Source organism: Phyllostomus discolor, chromosome 4 (assembly GCF_004126475.2).
Source record: "Phyllostomus discolor isolate MPI-MPIP mPhyDis1 chromosome 4, mPhyDis1.pri.v3, whole genome shotgun sequence".
NCBI lineage: Eukaryota > Metazoa > Chordata > Mammalia > Chiroptera > Phyllostomidae > Phyllostomus > Phyllostomus discolor.
Window position 1 is genome coordinate 168,177,134 of NC_040906.2, and position 22,474 is coordinate 168,199,607.

A 22,474-nucleotide genomic window follows, 5' to 3' on the forward strand; every position below is an offset into this window, starting at 1 on the left:
TTACTTTATGCATCAGTCTAAATTATTTTACAATTTGCCCTGGCTGGTATGACTCAGTTGGTTGGAGCATCATCCCGTAGACCAAAAGGTCACAGGTTCAATTCCTGGCCAGGGCACATACCCAGGTTGTGAATTCGATACCTAGTCAGGTGTGTATGAGAAGGCTACTGATCAATGTTTGTCTCTTACATTGATGTTTTTTCTCTCTTTCTTCCTCTCTCTCTAAAAGAAATTAAAAAATGTCCTCAGGTGAGGATAAAAGTAAGTAAATAGATAATTTTATGATGACATTTGTGAAAAGTTCTCACATGTCACATAGCCACCCCAGCACACACACACAATGACACCAGAAGGCAAACACTCTGCTTTACCTTCTGCTGAAAAGTCTGCAACCTCCAACGCTTGAGGTCCATACACGAAGCCCTCCTGGAATCTATGAACACAGCAGAGGCAAAAGGCAGAGAAGTTTATGTAGATTTAAAGTTACACTGCCCAAAACATATAATGCCAAATGCCTATCACAAGTCTACATATCTGCCAAGGAAATCAGATTTTTAGCTTTGACAATGAGCGAATCAACAATATATTGATAACTTTCATTATATATTATGTGGCTAATTATATAAATATAAAGTTGAGCCTTTAACTAACTTATATTCTCACCAACAGAAGTGATTTACACTACGAGAAATGCTGACAGAGCAACTAAGTATGAATTCATAAATGCTGAAAGTAACAATTTAATTTTTTAATTATATAACAGGCAATACATGTATAAAAATATAAAAGAAATTAAGTAAAAAAATATATACTTCACAAAATGAAAGGTACCTTCAGCTCAAGGTACATTCTTTCTTAGGACCAGACAGTGTTAGGTATATAACAGAAAAAACAATTAGAAACAGACCTGGAAGCAGACAAAGGCAGAGGGGAAAAGGGGAAAGTAGAACCACAGAGATATTCTAATGTCAAGATTTCACTTAAGACTGATAGTAATGTTGAAATGAGCAAGGCACTACATATGCTGAGCAGTATGGGGGAAATCTACCTTGTTCGAATATTATAAAATAAATATAAGCATGAAACTTGAAAAGCTTTTTAGAACATTTCATATAAAAAAAATAAGGCTTTAACCTGGTAAAATATTTAAATCTCAGATTTCATCTCATTCTTTTCTGATGACAGAAATAAAAGATTAAAAAATGCAGCTGGATAAGAAAATAAATCATATAAATTTTACTAGCTCTTAAACTTAAAAGAGAGCAATTTATCTTTATAAAATATTTAGATATCCTTAAAAATATCATAAAATAATTACGAAAGAAGGAACAAAGTACTGTCTTAAAACATGATGGTATGTCAAGAAAGAAACATAGTATTATTAAACACTGGCCCCAAAGTCAGGTGGCTTGAGTTCAAGTTCCAGCTAAGTCAGTTAATAGCTTTGTGACATGACGCACATCTCAATTTCTCAGTACAACCAGAGTTGTTCTGTAAGACTTTACCATCTCTCAGATTTATACTGAATATCAAATGAAATAAAGCGTTAAAAATCACAGAATGTCATAGCTTGCAAAAAATGTAAATCAGTATATTTGACTTAAATTAACAACTTCAAAATTAACTAAGAAATAGTGGAAATATAGAGTGCCAAGCTAAGAAATTTGGGTTGATGTGTGAGGAAGCCCAAAAAGTTAAGCAAAAAAAAAAGCCAGAGCTTACCAAAAATGCCTAGAGTACTCAGCAGGGCTAAATAACAGCCAGAAGGTGACAGTCCGCAAGAGATGGTTTTACCATTATACTAATTTAGCAATTTTCCCAGCACTATCTCCCTTGAAAGCATCTCCTCTTAACTCCCAAAACAACCATTTAGGCTGCACCCTCCTTTAAGGTGGTGCTTGCGATGGTCTAAGCCGAGACCTGAGACACAGTAACTATTTGTATATTGCACATATTTCTAAAAACCAAAGAGATAAGATCCCACCCAATAAATCAATAATAAGCAAAGGCATATAGGATGTATGATGTGCCAGTTTTGACAGCTCTACTGGTATTAACTCATTTGGTCTCCACAACTCCGAGATAGGTACTATTATTATCTTCATTTTACAAATAAAGAAACTGAGACACAGGGAGCTTAAGAAACTTGCCTAAATGTAATAGCCAGAGGTGGCAGATCTACAATTCAAACTCAGATTGTCTAATTCTACAGCCACACTTTTAGTCACTATATCATCTAGTCTATGGAATTAAAATCACACCAACCACGCAGTTATCTATCTGTAGAAGCCAAACAATTGTACATGTATTCAATCGCACTAATTTTTTCCTTTAGCATTTGCAATATTATCTGGGAAAATTCAAATTCAAATGGTTGTCGTATAAAATATGTTTTTAAAAATAGAAAACGTGCCCTAGCCAGTGTGGCTAAGTTGGTTGGGCCTCCTCCCACAAACATAAAGGTTACAGGTTTGATTCCCAGTCAGGGCACACGCCTGGGTTGCCAGTTCGTCCCCCTATGGAGTGCGTGAAAAGGGAACCAATCAATGTCTCTCTCTCACACTGATGATTCTCTCCCCCTCTTTCTCTCTCCCTTCCCCTCTCTATAAAACCAATAAAAAGAAATAAATTAAATAGGAAATGCTTATAATATCAAACTAAAAAACTGAAATTTTTAAAACAAAAAGGTCTTAAAAAGACTAAAGAACATATATAAATAACACTCAAATAATATTGGTATTAGAGTATCAAAATTGAGTTTGTTTCCATTTAAATAACTCGTTACTATGTGTCATTATATAACTCATTCTTAAACATTTTATAAACATTTAAAAAATCAACACAATGAGATACTTACTACCACACACTCATTGGGATGGCTACTATCAAAAAAATTTCTTTGAAAGACGAAAATTACAAGTGTTGGCAAGGATATAGAGAAACTGGAAGCCCTGTGCCATTGGTGAGAATGCTTAAAATGGTGCAGTCACTATAAAATACAGTATGGTAATTCCTCAAAAAATTAAAACTAGAATTTTACCATATTACCCAGCAATTCCACTTGTAGGTATACAGACAAAAGAGTTGAAAGTAGGGATTCTCAAAGAGGTATTTGTATGCCTATGCCCATAGCAGCATTATTCATATTAGCCAAAAGGTGAAAGCCACCAAGTCTTTATCGATGAGTGAATAAAAAAAACATGGTATATACAATGGAGTAATATTCAGCCTTAAAAAGGAAAAATATTCTGGCACATACTACAACATGGATTAACCTTGAGGATATTACACTAGATCAAATAAGTCAATCACAAAAAGACAAATACTGTATAATCCTACTTATATGAGGCACTGAGAGTAGTCATATTCACAGAAATACGAAGCAGGATAGTGGCTGAAAGGGGCTGAGAGAAGGGGAGAAGTGGGGAGTTACTCTTTGCTAGGTATGGGTTTCAACCTTATAAAATGAAGAGTTTGTAGACAGATGATGGTGATAGTAGTACAAAAAGTATGGATGTACTTAATGCCCCTGAACTGTACACTTAAAATTATTAGATGGCAAATTTTATTTTATGTGTATTTTATCACAATTATTTAAAGTAAAATGTGCTGAGTGTATAAAAATCTAAAAATGGACATATAGAGAAAAATAAATTCATAATTTCACTTTACAGAAAAACCATTGTAAATCCCTTTTTAATGTAGACTTACATGATTGGAAAAAAATTATACTACATACTTTTTAAAAAAGAAATTCCTATCAATGTCATTTTTATCAATGTTAATCTATCTTTAGTAGTCAAATATTTACTAAAAATTTAATTGAAAAGATTTTTTTTAATTTTTATTGATTTGAGAGAGAGACAAGACAGGCATAGCTTTATTGTTCCACTTACCCATGTATTCACTGGTTGTTTCTTATATGTGCCCTAACCGGGGATCAAACCCACATCCTTGGTGTGTCAGGACAATGCTCTAGCCAACTGAGCTAGCCAGCCAGGGCAAAAAGATTTTTGTAAAGCACAATTTTTGCTCCAGAAACTTAAAACGGCATTGTATGCAAATACCATAAAAATGCTATGAATCCTAAGTTTCCCAGAAAACATCTTCTCTACTCAGAGTTACCAGAATTATTTTCTTACATTTCAAGACTATAATCCAAATCTCTTTTGTAAGAGATGACTAGGTGTTGTAGTACATTGGTCTCCCTACCTCCACTCTCAATCCTCTTGAGTGTCCTCCAGACACTACCAACTACTTATCATATGTCCAACTCTTCCCTTCTTCTTTGGTAACAGACCCTGGTTTTATTCTGGGAGGCATGCACTCAGCCTTCCTTGCTGCTAAGACTGGTCAATAAGTTAGAAGGAGAAATCACTGGATGGGATTTCCAGCAAAGCTACTTGAAAGGGAACTGACATAGCAGGGAGTGTGTCTGTAACTTAGAAATGAAGGCTAGCACTCCAGCACTCACTTGGGACCACAGGTTAATAGAAGCTACACCAAAAGACAGTGAAGCAAAAAGGTTCGTGACACTCCTAGAGCCATCATACAACGCCTAGATTCAGTGTAATAATATACAGTTGACTCTTGAACAACATGGGTTTGAATTGTGAAGGTCCATTCACACATAGATTTTTTTCAATAAATACTGTAAGTGTATTTTCTCTTCCTTATGATTTTCTTAACATTTTCTTTTCTCTGCCTTTATTGTAAGAGTACAGTACAACATACATAACATACAAAATGTGTTAACCAACTTTGTTATCGGTAAGGCTTTCAGTCAACAGCAGGCTACCAGTAGTTAAGTTCTGGGGGAGTCAAAAGTTATATGTGGATTTTTGACTGTGCTGGGGTCAACAATGCTAATCCCCGTGTTGTTCAAGGGTCAAATGTACATCTATCTTGTTTTGTATTCTAGGTAAACCTAAATTTAATTATTAATAGACTGACCTTGGTGCTGCTATCAGTGATCTCTCTAGAATGTAAATTAAAATTGTCAAAACCCTTATCTTGTCACACAGGTCCTCTCATAACTTCTTTGGCCTCTGCTTATCTCTGCAGCCTTACCCTAGCTCTAAGCTCCAGCCATAAAAAACACTTATAGCATGGTGATTAGTTAATAATACATTGCTCAAAGAGTAGATTTTACATGTTCTCGTCACAAGAAAAAAAATGTAACTAAGTACAGTGACAGATGTTTATAAAAAAAAGAGAGAAAAGAGAAACTATAGTATATTCTGCATTCGGAATTGGTGGTCTAAATGGCGTGAGGTCAATTTTACTAATAGTGTCACCCAAATCATCAAAATGTCAAAGTCTCTTGAGTGTATTGTTGTATCATTTACTACAAAAAGTGTATTAAAACTTTTCTCTTACTATAAAAATAAAAACAAGAACCACATGTAGGCTGCCACCCGAGTCTGCCTTTGCTCAGGCATCTCAGAATGCCCTTCTCCTGACCCTCTCTCCATCCATCCTGCAAGTCTCAGCTCCTACAAAAAGCTTTTCTGCTGCCCCTACCAAGTACACAGGCACAGACAACACATTCATGTATCGAATACAAATAGACGATCTTCCTGTATGTTTACCATTTCTATCCAGGTGCTACAGTACTTTTCAATTATAATGTAATTTTGGTTTTGTCAGCCTTTGTCACTAAAGTGAAAGTCCCTGAGGATAGAAATATCAGCACATGGTCTACAGCTCACAGAAGAACTCAATAAATGTTGGGTGAATTAATGAAGTTTAGAGAAATGGTTATCTGTAAGTACTTCAAAAGTTTCATATTCTCAAACACTTAAAACCAAACAGTTGCTTTCAATTCAAATCACAAAAATTCTACTATCAAGGAATACAACAGGAGACATTAGGATTTCAAGCCAGATAGCAATGCTTAATTTCCTTAGCTATAAAATACCATTTCTTTTCCAAAACAAACCAAGTATCCTAAGTGGATAAATTTATTTATTTGGTACAACTTTTCAAATGTTCAAGAGAAGGCAATAGACAACATTTTCTCTCTTTGCACAACATCCCTACAACAAATATTTACTGAGGATCATTAACATGTCAAGCGTCTTACTAGGAGTTAAAATACAGAATAACAGGCTCTTCAAGCCCCAAGGTATTATGAGTATATCTATTTCCATCTCTATGAGATGAGAGCTTAGAAGAGATGGCATTTGGACTTTTTTTTAATTTTTAAAGAAAAAAAAATAAAACTTTTAATAAAAAGACAGGTTTTAATTTTTTGAGTTCAAGTTTGTTTTTAGGTAAGATAGAAGTCTTTCAGTGCCCACTATGTAGAACTGTACCACATTTTTTATGTACATTATCTCAAGCCCCATAAAAGTTCTGTAAAATAATTGTTTTTTCTTTTTATTGAATGTATTGGGGAGATACTGGTTAACAAAATTATACAGATTTCAGGCACACAATTCCACAACACATTATTTGTACACTCTATTTTGTGTTCACCACTCCAAGTCTCCATCCATCACCATTCCGCCCCCCATACACTCCTCCACCTCACCATCAATCACAACACTGTTGTCCATGTCCACGAGTATTCTTGTTTCTTTTTTGCTGAATCCCTCCAACACCCCGCCCCCCAGAAAGCCTCCCTCCCTGGCAGCTGGCAGCCTGCTCTCTATCTGTGACTCTGTCTCTATTTTGCATGTTAGTTCATTTTGTTCATTAAATTCCATATAGGAGTGAAATCATATAGTATTTGTCTTTCTCTGACTGGCTTATTTCATTTAGCATAATGCTTTCCAGGTCCATCCATTCTGTTGTAAGGGGTAAGATTCCCTTCATTCTTACAGCCAAATGGTATTCCATTGTGTAAACATACCACAGCTTTTTTATACACTCACCTACTAATGGACACAAGCCTGTTTTCAAATCTTGGCTATTGTGAATAATGCTGCAACAAAGATAAGGGTGCATCTATCCTTTCAACTTTTGGGTTTCTTCAGATAACGTCTCAAGAAGTGGAATCACTGGGTCATAAGGCAATTCTATTCTTAATTTTTTGAAATAACTCCAGAATGCTTTCCAAAGTGGCTGCACTAATCTGCATTCCCACCAACATTGTAAAAGGGTTCCCCTTTCTCCACATCCTCACCAACACTTGGTGTTTCTTGATGTATGGATAATAGCCATTCTGATAGGTGTGAAGTGATATCTCCTTCTGGTTTTAATTTGCATTTTTCTGATGGTCAGTGACATTGAGCATCTTTTCACATGTCTATTCATAGATGGCTGATAGGGCCATCTGTATGTCCTCTTTGGAGAACTGTCTATTTAGGTCCTTTGCCCACTTTTTAATTAGGTTATTTTTTTGGTGTTCATTTTTATAAGTTCTTTATAAATTTTGAGTAACCCCTTATCAGGTGTATCATTGACAATTATGTTCTCCCTTCAGTAGTCTGCCTGTAATTTTGTTGACAGTTTCCTTTGATGTGCGGAAAATTTTTAATGTAATCACACTTGTTTATTTTTACTATTGTTTCCCTTGCCTGCAGAGACATACCAAAAAAATTTTGCTATAAGACATGTTCTAGATTTTACTATGTTTTCTTCTTGGATTTTTACAGTTTGGAGTCTAATATTTTAAGTCTTTAAACCATTTTTAGTTTACCCTTGTGTATGGTGTAACAAGGTAACCTAGTTTCATTTTTTTTTACATATATATGTCCAGTTTGCCCAACAACATATATTAAATAGACTATCTTTACCCCATTGTATGTTTTTGCCTATTTTGTCAAATATAAATTGACTATGAAGGTGTGGGTTTATTTCTGGGTTCTCTGTTCTGTTCCATTGATCTACAGGTCTGTTTTCATTCCAGTAACATGCTGTTTTGATTACTATGGCCTTGTAGTATACTTTCATATCAGGCAGTCTGATTCCTCCAACTTTGCTCTTTTTTACTCAAGACTGCAATGGCTCTTCAGGATATATTGTAGTTCCATATAAATTTTTGGGATATTTGTTGTAGTTGTGTGATATACACCACTGGTATTTTGATAGGAATAGTATTGAACCTATAGATTGCTTTGGGTAGTATGGACATGTTAATGATACTAATTCTTCCTATGAACACAGTATGTACTTCCGCTTATTTGTGTATTCTTCAATTTCCATTTTCAGTGTCTTGTAATTTCCTGAGTGCTGGTCTTTTACATCCTTGGTTAGGTTTGTTCCTAGGTATTTTATTCTTTTTGAGGCAATTGTGAATGGGATTTTTTAGCTTCCCTTTCTGATAGTTCATTATTGGTGTATAAAAACACAACTGATTTCTGGATATTTTGTATGCTGCTACTTTACTGAATACTGCTACTTTATTGCTACTTCGTTTTAGTCCTAGTAGTTTTTTTGGTGGAATTTTTAGGGTTCTCTATATATAATATCATGTCATCTGCAAATAATGAGTTTTACTAATTCCTCCCCAACTTAGGTGTCTTTTATTTCTTCTTTGTCTGATTGCTGTGGCTAGGACTTCCAATACTATCTTGAATAAGAGTGGTGAAGGCAGCCATCTCTGTCTTGTTCCAATCTTAAGGGAAACAATTGTAGATTTTGACCACTGAGTATGATGTTGGCTGTAGATTTTTCATATACGGCCTTTCTTGTGTTGAGGTATAGTCCCTCAATTCCCACTTTGCTGAGAGACTTTATCATAAATGGGAGCTGGGTATTATCAAAAGCTTTTCTTGCGTCTGATATAATCATGTGGTTTTTATCCCTCATTTTGTTTATGGGATGAATCATGTTTATTGATTTGAGGATAGGTACCAACCTTGCATTCCTGGAATAAATCCCACTTGATCATGGTGTATGGTCTTTTCATGTATTGCTGGATCCAGTTTGCTAATATTTTGTTCAGGATTTTAATATCTATGTTCATCAGAGATACTGGCCTGTAACTTTCTTTCGCTGTAGTGATTTTATCTGGTTTTAAAATTAGGATAATGTTGGCCTCTCAAAATGAACTTGGGAGTTTTCCCTCCTCTTGAACTTCCTGGAATAGTCTGAGAAGCGTTAAGTGTTAGTTCTTTGAATGTTTGGTAAATTTCACCTGTGAAGCCATCCAGCCCAGATATTTTATTACTTGGGAGCTTTTTGATTACTGCTTCACATTCACTAGTTGTAATCTCTCTATTCAGATTCTCTCTGATTGTTTTGGAAGATGGTATGTTTCTAGAAATTTATCCATTTCTTCCAGATCATCCAATTTGTTGGCAATATAATTGTTCATATTTTCTTACAATCTTTTGTATTTCTTTGGTGTCAGTTGTTACTTCTCCTCTTCCATTTCTGATTTATTTGGGTCTTCTTTTTTTCTGAATGAGTCTGCTTAAAGCTTTGTCAAACTTGTTTATTTTTGCAAAGAACCAGCTCTTGGTTGCATTGATCTTTTATATTGCTTTTTTTAGACTCTATTTCATTTATTTATGCTCTTTATTATTTCCTTCCTTCTACTCATTTAGAGCTCTTTTGTTCTTTTTCAAGCTCGTTTAAGTGTCAAGTCAGATGTTTGAGATTTTTCTTGTTTCTGAATGTAGGCCTGTAATGCAATGAACTTCCCTCTTAAGACTGCTTTCACTGTGTACCATAAATTCAGGATTGCTGTGTTCTGATTTTCACTACTTTCAAATTTTCTTTTGATTTCTTCCTTGATCTCATTGTTAACCCATTCATTGTTTAGTAACATGCAATATAGCCTCCATGTCTTTCTGGTTTTTAGGTTTTTTCTCTTATGGTTGACTTCTAGTTTCATACTATTATGGTCAGAAAAGTTGCCTTATATGATTTTAATATCCTTAAGTTTATTGTTTTGTGTCCTAACATGTGGTCAATCCCAGAAAAATCCACCTGTTCCATGTGCACTTGAAATGAATGTATACTCTGCGGCTTTGAGATGAATGCTCTGAAGATATCAATTAAATCCATCAGATTTAGTGTATCATTTAATGCCATGGGGTCCATATTGATTATCTGTCTGGAAGATCCACTGGTGACAATGGGGTGTTAAAATCCCCTACTATGACTAAATCTCCCCCTTTCTGTCCATCAAGGTTTGCTTAAAATATTTAATGCTCCTATGTTGGGTAAATAAATATTTACAAGAGTTATATCCTTTTGTTGGATTGCTCCCTTTTTCATTACATAGTGTCCATCTTGGTCTTTATTATAGCCCTTATTTTAAAGCAAGAGTGTCCAACACAGGGGCCACGGGCTGTATGCAGCCCAGGATGGTTATAAATGTAACCCAACACAAATTGTAAATTTACTTTAAACATTATGAGATTTTTGTGATTACGTGTCACAGTATATTTAATATGTGGCCCAAGACAACTCTTCTTGTTCCAGTGTGGCCCACAGATGTCAAAAGGTTAGACACCCCTGTTAAAGTCTGTCTTGCCAAACTTTATTAGTATGAGGTATCTTTTTCCATCCCTTCACTTTTAGTCTGTATCTTTCATTCCGAGATTGGTCTCTTATTAGCTCAGTTGGTTGGAGCACCAACCCAATATGCCAAGGTTGTGGGTTTAAGGCCCAGTCAGGGCATATACAAGAATCAACCAATGAATGTATACATAAGTTGGTCAACAAACCAATGTTTTTCTCCTTCCCTCCATCTAAAATTGAAGGAGGGAGGGAGGGAGGGAGGGAGGGAAGGAAGGAAGGAAGAAAGGCAGGAAGGAAGGAAGGAAGGAAGGAAGGAAGGAGAGGGGAGGGGAGGGGAGGGGAGGAAGGAAGGGGGAAGAAGGGGGAAGGAGGGAAGGGGAGGAAGAAAGAAAGGTAGATAAATAGATAAGAGGTAGTAGAAGTAAGCCAGCTAGACTGTGTAGGCGCAGGAAACAAGTTACAGAAGCAAAAAAGGGCCCTTGCAACTTAGGAGATAGAAAGGTACAGGTGTGCTCCCAAGAAGGAGAGTGCCAATATACCTCATCTTGCAGCATGTTATTCCTAGCAGTAACCTACAGTTCCACAGTTATACCAACACACTAAAATTTTTCCTTCTGATGTTTTGAAAAAAAAAAATAAAATTAAGATGATGCTTTGCATCCTTAGTCTAAGAAATGATATTTGAGGAGACTTAATGCAAAGTGCTAAATTTGGGTAGGGGGTCGGAGAGTAGAAAAAAATAAGACAAGGACCCTGGAAAAATTTGCAGCATGACTTTTCAGAGTGGAATAGCTTTATCTAAAGTGTTATAAATTTTTGTATCATGTAAAAGCATAATAAGGTTAACTTTGAAAGTAGTTGAAATATTTTGAAATATTACTTTTGCTCCTTTTTTAGCATAAAAATCCAAAAGTTGGCCACTTTTTAAAAGTACATAATTGGCTTTAGTTTCTTCTACTATGTAACAAGAATAATCCAATGTAAATTATAGAGACTGTACGTAACTTAATGAGATCTCTTTTGATTATAAATTACACATAATTCTCTCTTTCATATCATATAAAACACAGAAACACAACCCAGATTTTTAAAAATACAAACCAAATACATGAAAAAAATCAAAACTTCCCCTTTATTTGATTGTATAATTGGGTCAAAAAAAATCAGCAAACAGTGTTACCCAATACAGATTTCTACCTAAAAAAATAATAAATCAAGAAAAAATATAGGAAAAAAGGGTGGGGATAAAGACAGTTCAATAAGTTACAATGATCGAGAAGCAAATCTAAAGATTTTCATACTTTTTGTGCCAATTTATATAATCTTGGTTCTATTAAAAAGAAAAAAATTATAATGTACTTAGCTATAATAATGATATTATAGTCATGCAAGAGAATATATTTATTTTTATGAGATGCATGCTGAAATATTAAAGGGTATAGTGCCATAATGACTGCAACTTACTTTCAAGTGGTTCAGAAAAATATATGTGCATATATAAATATATTCAGAGAAAAATCAAAATTAGCAATCTATTAACTATTTAATCTGGATCCAGCATGGAAAACTACAGCCTAGGCCAAATCCAGCTGAGCCTGTTTTTGTAAATAAACTTCTTTGGAATACTGCTATACCTATTCATTTACCTGCTGTCTATGGGTTCTTTCTTGCTACACCTACAGAACTATGAGTAGTTGTGACAGACACCACATGGCCTTCAAAATCTAAAAAATGTACTGGTCTTTTAAAGAAATACACAAAATATCTGGCCCTTTTTAGAAAAACTTCTTGCTAACTCCTGATCTACATGGTAAATATATAGGTGATCACAGGACTAAGTCTATAAACTTTTCTTTATGTTTACACTTTTCATAATCAAAAATTGGAAATATATACAATTTTTATACATGAATTATTTGACTTCTAAAAAATCAGATAAATATAGAAACAATATTGAAACAGAGCTTGGACACAATCATAATAATGATATATTAAAAGTTATTATGCAGTTTAGTACAAAAGGAACAATTTTTTAAGACAGAAATTTAGTGTTTTAAACACCCTTACCCTACTAGGAGTTTATCCTATAGAAATACATAAGTGTAAAAGGATTAATAGTAGTAGCAGTGCTGGTTATCTGCCAGACACCAGGGTGAGCACTTCATATGTTATGTAATTCTCACACCCCTATGAGGTATAAGTGCTACTATTATTCTCATTTTATAGATGAGGAAACTAAGAAATAGAATTAATTTTCTCAAGTCACACAGCTAGTAAGTGGTATAGCAGGGATTATAAATGCAGATAATACAACTTCAAAGCCCAATCTTTTTATGTAGAAAAGCAAGTTATTTCATAATGAGTACTTACACAGTTAGTCATGAATAATAATAGGCCTGCTGGTGAAACACGTCACCCAAAACAGAGATGGTATCAAACTAGTAGTCAAGGACAAACTCCTTAAAAAAAAATAGCAACTCTTCTCTACAATTAATTTAATTTTAAAAACAAATACATGCTATCAATTCACTCTTCTCAGCTTAACTAGACAGTCTACCTATAGTATAACTGTCAGGTAAAAACATTCATCTTTGAACCCTGGTGGTCCCAAGTTTTTTGAAAAAACCATTTCACAAAAAGGAAATAAATAATATAAAAAGAGTTCAAGAAATACACAAATAGCCCTGGCCAGGTGGTTCATTTGCCCCATGCACCAAAAGGTTAGAGGTTTGATCCTTGGTCAGCACATATATGGGAGTCAACAAATAGATGTTTCTCTCTCACATCGATGTTTTTCACTCCCTTTCTTTCTCTCTCTCCCATTTCCTCTCCCTCAAAAAAAAAAAAAAAATCAATGAATACATCCTTGGTAAGGATTTTTTTAAAATTTAAAACTACATATGTAGGATGATCCTAGTTTTGTAATTTTTTAACATGGTATGTGTCTTTGTATATACACCACAAATGGATGAAATGTTATCAGGAAGAAAATGCACCAAAATATTAAGTAATTTCTGGATGATAGTATGTTGAGTATTTCTTACTTTCTCCCTTATATCTTTAGTTACTATCTAATTACTTTTGCAGATTGGATAACTTCTATAATTATTCTAAAAACCACTCAATTTTAAACACTTGTTTTTTACAACTCAATAATCACCATTCCCTTATTTATAACCTTCATAAAACCATTTCCTTACTTACAACATGTGATGTATTTCATTAAGGAATTCAGAATAATTTGTGACACTCTAGAAATAAAGATACTGAAGAATCAGTGATCACCAAACTTTCATATTAAAAAAATTAATGGTGTAGGATTAACACATTACTTATAGTATAAAAGCCTCATCTCCTTAATTTCTCACAATTCATAAGGAAATGACACCATCCCATTTTACATATCTGTTTTCAGATGCGAATCCTATCCAGTTTCTACGAAAGTATAAAAAAAAATTTTTATGTGTAAATAGAATTTATCTGTCTCAAACAAGAACAGAAATCTCTTCCAGTTCTTAATTTATTATTTCTTTCACCTCTGAACTGTGTATTTACCACTCATTTTACTAAACTAAAGCCACTTCTCACCCTGGCTGGTGTGGTTCAGTGGACTGCGTGCTGGCCTGCAAACTGAGAAGTCACTGGTTGAATTCCCAGTCAGGGCACATACCTAGGTTGTGGGCCAGGTCAGGGCACATACCTAGGTTGTGGGCCCCGGTTGGGGGCATGCAAGAGATAACCAATCGACGTTTCTCTCACACATCCATGTTTCTCTCCCTCTCCTCCTTCCCTTCCCTTCCCTCTACAAGTAAATAAATAAAATCTTAAAAGAAAAAAAATAGAAAAACCACCTCTCTGACTCACTCTTTAGCCTTCAATTCTCAGCTACCACACACAGGCTTCTGTTCCTCTTAGAAGCTTTCCAAATCACCCGCACACTTCTGGAGTCTGTTCAGTGTTCCTCCTAGTTATCCCCACAGAATTCTGTGCATATCTGTATAACAGAATTTATAGCCCTGCATTGTAATCTCTTTGATTCTCTCTATATATTTTAAAGAAAGAAACTATGTCTTTTATCCTTACACCCTGAATTTCTACATGGTTATTTATTGTCAAAAAATGAATAAATGATATTGTTAGTTACCTTTTCGCCATAAATATTTAATTTAGCCAAATATACCATAAATTCTTTAAGCCTGGAAACTTCTCACACGTCCCTCCACACACACATATGCACACACAAACACTGCCAGGCCTAAATAAAAGAGCTAAAATTACAAAAGTCTTAAAAGAAAACAAAGGAGTGAATTTCAACCTTAGATTATGCAGCAGTTTCTTAGCACAAGCAACCAAAGGAAAAAAAACATAAATTGGACATTATCAAATTAAAAACTTTTGTATATCAAGGACACCATTCAAGTCAGTAAAAAGGCAATCCACTAATAAGAGGAAATATTTGCATCACACATCAGATAAGGACCTACTATCCAGAATATATAAAGAACTCTTACAAACAACAAAAAAACAGACAACCCAATGAATAAAATGGACAGAGGATCTAAATAGACATATGTCCAAAGAATATATCCAAATGGTAAAACACACACACACACAAAAAGATGCTCAACATCATTAGTTACTAGAGAGATAAATCAAAACTACAATGAGATACCACTTCACACATCCAGGATGGCTAAAATAAAAAATATAACACTAAATGTTAGCAAGAACGTAAAGAAATTGGAATCCTCACACACTGCATGTAGGAATGTAAAATGGGGCAGCTGCTTTGGAAAACAGTCTGGTAGTTCAAAAGGTTAAATATAAAACTAACATAACCTTAGGTATTTATATCCAAAACAATTTAAAACATATTGCCAAATAAAACCTCCACGCAAATGTTCACAGCACCATTATTCAAACAGCCAAAAAGTGGAACAACCCAAATGTCCATCAACTGATGAATGGATAAACAAATGTGGTGTATCCATACAATGGAGTATTCATTCTTCAGCCATTTATTTTTTTAAGATTTTACTTATTTTAGAGAGAGGAGAAAAGAGGGAGAAAGGGAGAGAAAGAAATATTGATGTCTAAGAGCTGTGGAAGAAAAACATCTAACGGCCACCTCTCATGAGCCCCCAGCCGGGGACCTGGCCTGCAAACCAGGCATGTGCCCTGACTGGTAATTGAACCAGTGTCAATTTGCAGGCTGGCACTCAACCCACTGAGCCACACCAACCAGGGTTCTTCAGCCATTTAAAAGAATGATGTGGTCCTGGCTGGTGTGGCTCAGTGGGTTGAGCACCGGCCTACAAACCAAAAAAAGAATGACGTACTCACACATTCTACAAAATGAACTTTAAAAACATGATGCTAAGTGAAGAAGCCAGACACAAACTACATATGTATAATTTAATTTATATGAAATGACTAGAATAGACAAATCCATAGAGACAGAAAGTAGATTAGTGGTTGCCAAGAACTAGGATAATGGGGAGATAGGGACGTACTGCTAATGGGTACAGGATTTCTTTGTGAAGGATGTGGGGGATAAATGTTCTAAAATTAGATAGTGGCAATTATACAATTCTCTGAATATACTAAAAACCACTAAACTGTCCGCCCAAAAGAGCCTCTACCAAGAAGGACCTAAATAAATATTCCACTGATGAAAATGCAATAATTCACAAATCAACCAATGTCTTTAAAAGTTTATAAAAGAATGCATCCTGACAATTGATCATTAATTTCCATTACTCAGTCTCTTCATGAAAGATCATCATGGATGCTCCAAAGGCAAACAGTCTTCATTGCCTTTAATATTAGACATCATGTTACAGATAAGAATGTTAGGGTAGGACTTAGAAAACTATTCTAATATGTCAGACACTGAAACATACTATGTGATCTTAAAGAAGGTATTTTAACATTTCTGGACTCCCTTTTAAGCCAAGGGATCTGAACAAGATGTGACATTCCATTAAGTTCTAAAAGCTTATGTTGTGTTTTTATCACTGCCTATATATCTAGGAAAAGATTTTTATGTCGTTAATTATATAGTTTCTTAAAACACCTACTTTATGCAGATCAACATAGTAACACTAAGAAACACCAGTTCACTTTAAAGTTTCCTAACCATGATCTTCATCTTAATATTTTTTTAACCCTCATCCAAGGATATGTTTATTGATTTTAGAGAGAGAGGAAGCCAGATGCGGGGGGGAAGAGAAAGAGGAGCCCTGGCTGGGTGGTTCAGTTGGTTGGATGGTCATCCCTACACCAAAAGGTTACCAGTTTGTTTCTAGTCAGGCACATACCTAGGTTATGGGTTTGAACCCTGACTGGGGCCTGTACAGGAGGTGGTATTTTCCTTTATGCCAATGTCTCTCTCTCTCACCCCCACTTCCTCTCTTTCTAAAAGCAATTTTTTAAAAATTCCTCAGGTGAGGATTAAAAAAGAGAGAGGGGGGCTGGCGTAGCTCAGTGGATTAAGCGCAGGCTGCGAACCAAAGTGTTGCAGGTTCAATTCCCAGCAAGGGCACATGCCTGGGTTGCAGGCCGTAACTCCCAGCAACCGCACATTGATGTTTCTCTCTCTCTCTCTTTCTCCCTCACTTCCCTCTCTAAAAAATAAATGAATAAAATCTTAAAAAAAAAAAAAAAGAGAGAGAGAGAGACATCAATGTGAGAAAGAAACATTGATTGGTTGCCTCCTGTAGGTACCTGGACCAGAGAATGAACCACAACCTAGGTTTATGCCCTGACCAGGGATTGAATCCACAAACTTCTGGTGTACAGGATGATGCTCCAACACACTAAGCAACCTGGCCAGAGCCGGTCTTCATTTTAAAGTCCAATATTGTTAAGCATATTTTCATTTATGTATTCTTGTCCTTTCACTTTATATTTTTCACTTTAGACAGTTCTCTCAGAAAAAGTTTTAATTAAATTATGTTGATGACAGTGCTATTTGTAATAATAAAACATTACAAACAACTTAAGCATCAATCAACAGAGTACTTGGTTTAAAAACATGTATACAGTGGAATATAGTCATTAAAAATATAGAAGTAACATTCTCTGGAAAAGTCAGAAAGTAGACTTCACCACACTCTGAAAAGTAACTGCATTATCCTTAATGATAGATAATTAATGATACATAATTAATGATATAATTATAAGTAATGATATTATTAGAAAAGTTATATATGTGAATGGTATAGATTTTCTTTAAAAGAAAACCACCACTGGATAAAAACACTTATGAAATGGAAAAATAATTCAGGTTAATAAGTCAGGTTACCAAAAATCGTGTAGAATATGACCACATTCTTGAGAAAATAACAGCATAGCCCTGACTGGAATGGCTCAGTGGACTGAGCATCACCCTGCAAACTGAAAGATCACCAGTTCAATTCCTGGTCAGGGTACATGCCTGGGTTGTGGGGTGTGTGAGAGGCAACCAATTGATGTTTCTCCTAAACATAGATGTTTCTCTCCCTCTCTTCCCCTCTCTCTGAAAATAAAAAAAATCTAAAAATAATACATCAACATTTGTTTTTTTAAAGAATAAAAGCATGCCCTGGCTGGCGTAGCTCAGTGGATTGAGCGCGGACTGGGAACCAAAGTGTCCCAGGTTCGATTCCCAGCCAGGGTACATTCCTGGGTTGCAGGCCAGAACCCCCAGCAACCGCACATTGATGTTTCTCTCTCTCTCTTTCTCTCTCTCCCCCTTCCCTCCCTAAAAATAAATAAATAAAATCTTTAAAAAAAAAGAATAAAAGCATAACTTGCCCAGAAAAACAAGTAGAAAATGTATACACCATTCATAGTATTCATCTAGAAATTATTTTACTTCTTTTTGCTTATTTTTGTTTTTTCCAGATTTGATATATAATTGACATACAACACTGTATAACTTTAAGGTGCAGAATGTTATATGTATATATCATAACTGATCACACCACAATAAAGTCTGTTAATACATCCATCATCTCTCATAGTTATAATTTTTTATGTGTGTGCTTATCTTTATTTTCTAATTTTTCTTAAACATGTTCTATTTATAAGAAAGATTTTAATTAAAAATAAGGTTCTACTCTTTCATCTGTTTTATTTTGAAGGTATAAGGCAAACTTTCCATCATGGAACCCATTTTTCCCATCTAATACAATAAAGTTTTTTACAATTATAGATGGGGGAAAAATTCTATCTTCCTACTGAACCTAAAAATGTTAGTCCCCACTCTCAAAACTAAGGAGCTACAATTTTTACTTAGAAAGTACAAAAGGTAGATACTTTTAATCTTAAGGGAAATTTATTATGGAAACCCCCTTTTATTTGGAGAATAAAAGAATCAATATTTTGCTAGGGACTTTTATACATTATGATTTAATTCCTCCTCACAGCAATCACATGAGATGATAATTTATTATGATACAAATTTTACAGGTAGAGAAACTGAAGTTTAGAGATATTACTTTACCAAAAATCCCACAGCTAGAGAGTTATTAACCCAGATATGAAATCAAGGTTTCCAATTCCAAGATTTCCTTATACCAAATCAAAAGTAAAAACTCCTCTCCAAGAAAGGAAAATTCAAGTATTTCTTTAAGAATAAATAAGTACTTTGGGTATTCAAATGCCTTTGTGATGAAAAGTATCTTTGAGATAAAAGCACTGAATTTACAACCTCAACACACTAAATAAAAAAGCTTAGTTGGCCTATAGTAAAATTACACGTAAAATTTCATATGACCAAGTTCTGTTCTAAGTATCGAATTACTGTTATGTTGTCCTACCATCTGTATAAAAAGATAAAGACTCCCATTGTTGGTGGATTTACTTAAAAGCCCGTCTTTATCCATCTAAATTTTAAACCTTTATATTTATACAAACTTGAAAGTCTACAAAATTTGTTTTGGTTAATTATGGAAAGTCTTTACGTAGTGTAGGCAACTTTGACAGTTCATAAATTGTACTTATCATTAAGCACTTGGATAATGGCTAAACTTTGTTAAAAACAAGGCAACCCACCCAAAGCAGAGTCATTTATGCTAAGCCCCACATCACCAAACTGAGACTTAATTACAGTTTCAGCTCTCCCAGAAATGGATTCTTAAACCAGTCAATCAGGAATCACCTTATAAGCACTATTTGGGTAATCTGCCTGATAGATCCCTGCAATTCCCTAAAGGAACGTGACCTTGCTATAACCAATCCACTTTTGTGTCTAGTGTAACTTCCTTGTTTCTGCTCCCTGCTGTCTATAAAAGTCTTTCTTTCATTTTATACAGCGCCTCAGAGCCCTTTCTATCTTCTAGATTGGATGTTGACTGATTCATGAATTGTTGATGAAAGCCAGTGAGGTCTTTACATTTTATTCTGTTGAATTTTGCTTTTTAACAGCTTAAAATTAACACAAAGGTTTCTTTCTCCTTAACCACCTCAAACTGAACTCTTTGTTCCACAGCGTGGCACACCCAAAAGCCATTTGCAATTTACTTTCCTTTCCCCTCTACCCAAGTCACTTGCTTACCTTTTTGGTTGGAACCCCTTTTGCCTTCCAGCCTTAGCCTCTTCCCCTGACTGGGGAGGTGCAACAACAATCATCTGGGAACATATGTATAAAAACCACAGAAGAAGTGGGAAGGGGGTGCATCTTTGGTAACAGCATCCTTAAGCAGCTGCACCAGCCCAGTGCACCCCACCTCTGGACTTTTCGATAGGAGAGGAAAATAAACCCCTTACTTATTAAAGCCCTTTTTGATTGGTTCTCTGTTTCATAAACCCAAAATGACACAGAAACACCTTAGCATGTGTTCCTTCCAGGGTTTAAAGGATAGCTACATCTGCTCTCTCCCTTCTCTAGCAGTTTGAATTTTTTTCAATGCTTTTAACAATTTCTTCATCTAAAATACAATATGAAACTTTATTTTTTTACCATTCATTAGAATGACAAAATATGTATCTTTGAAAAAAAAATCACTTTCTTGTAATAAAAATGAAGAGTATAGTATTAAGATGACTAGATAACTTCCTAGCAAATTGTATACTACCAAATTATGTTTATTAACCTATATTCAAAAGTAGGAAAAATGTGGAAGCCGATATTACATAAACATGTAGTTTTCAAAAAAAAAAAGGTGCTTTTAATAAGCCAAAAATATTTACCAACTGTAAATTGGGTGAACATTCATGAGAGGGGTGGAAGAGCAGATATCTCCGCCATGAACTACAATCCCTAAAAAAGCTAAAGAGAGATGTAAATTGTAAAGCTGGCCAGACCTTTATTTAAGCATCTGGGAAAGTACAAAATAAAACAGTTCTAATTCCTATCTGGCTAAGACAGAAACCATTTCACCTATCAAATTGTGATAAAGACTATTTAAAGCTACTGAGTTTAAGAGGGGCACACAGATATTGTTGGTGGTGGTCAATAAAATTATATATAAAAAGCAATTAGAAAATACATATTAAGAGCCTTAAAACAACTAATACCCTTTGATGCAATAAGTTTATACATAATGCTCTGTTGTAAGGGAAAAAAATCAGATATATGGACCAAGATTTATATACAAGAACACCTATTAGTATTATTTATGTTATTAAAATACCAGAAAAAAACTTTAAATGTTCAATAATTAGAAAGCATTATATAGTCACATGAGAGAAGAATACAGACATCCATTAAAAATCAAGTTTTTGAAGGGAATTTAATACAGGTAAACATTCATCTATCCTTAAGTCAGAGGATCCCAACAGTGCTCTTAGTAACTTTGTAATTTGTTCACAGCACATCTAGATCAAAAGAGATACCTATTAATTCCAGTATGAAAATTCCTCAAAAGTTAAAAAACAGAACTACTACATGATTCTACAATTCCATTTCTAGGTATACTCGTATACAGGTAGTAAAATACAGATATATTTTTTCAAGTAATACAAGAGTATACAGGTTTTTCCTCCCCACCCAACTTTCCTTCCTATAGACAGCCACTATTAGCAATTTGTTGTGAATACTTTGTCTCGGTTTTTGCAGTCAGAGCTTAAATCTCATTCATCTTGTAACCATACTGCCTATGCACACTACTTAGCTCATGGAAAGGAATCAAATGATAAATAGCAAAGGATGGATAAATGGGTGGATAGCCAGAAAAATGGAGGATGGATGAGAGGTAATGGACAAGTAGATAGAGGATTGGCAGATGGATAGAAATTTGGATCGAGAATAGATTGTTGGATGAATATGTGGCTAGGTGAATACTACTGAGAGACTGTTGAAAAAAAATTCTTCTTGAAAAAACAATTATAGGCATAAGTGAACCAGTTTTTACATATTTAAAGGAAATGTGAACCAGAGATTTTGTTTCAATCCTTTCAACTATAGTTGACCCTTAAACAACACAAGGTTAGGGGCATCCCCCACCACACAACCACAAACCTACATATAGTTTTTGAATCTCCAAAGCATAAACAGTCAATTAACACATACAGGATCCAGCAGAAATAACGCCCCCTTTTTTATTACAAAATCATAAACATGTAATTCTGTAACATAACAATATCACACTCAAGCACACCATATGACATTTTAGGTAAAATGTTCAAATTAGAACTATAAATTAATACAACCATATTATTACCCTACCAACCACACTCAAGCAGGCATTACTTCTGCCAGGCTCTTTATTTTTGTATGTATTTTATGTATATGTATTTTATATTCTTATAATAAAGTTAGAGGAAAAGAAAATGTTATTAAGAAAATAATAATGAAGAGAAAATACATTTACAGCATTTACTGAAAAAAAAACCCTCAGCCATAAAAAAGAATGAAATCTTACCACTTGTGACAGCATGGATGGACCCACAGAGTATTATGCTATGTGAAATAAGTCAAACAAAGATAAAGATCATATGATTTCACTTATATGTGGAATCTAAAGAACAAAATAAATAAAATGGAAACAGACTCAGTTACACTGAACAAACTGATGGTTGTCAGAGGGAAGGGGGATTGGAGGACTAGGTGAAAAAAGGGAAGGGATTA

General features: G+C 34.7%; 1 protein-coding gene across 5 annotated transcripts in view; it reads right to left on the reverse strand.

The window, feature by feature from the left end:
• CDK19 (cyclin dependent kinase 19) overlaps positions 1-22,474 on the reverse strand; it is a 143,063-nt gene that overhangs the window by 109,936 nt on the left and 10,653 nt on the right. For 2 of the 5 annotated variants that reach the window (XM_028509043.2, XM_028509046.2), the window contains exon 2: positions 372-433. The exons of the other annotated variants lie outside the window; for them this stretch is intronic. In XM_028509043.2, the coding sequence (XP_028364844.1) occupies positions 372-433 (62 nt within the window). The remainder of the gene's footprint in view (positions 1-371; positions 434-22,474) is intronic. 5 annotated transcript variants of the gene reach the window in all.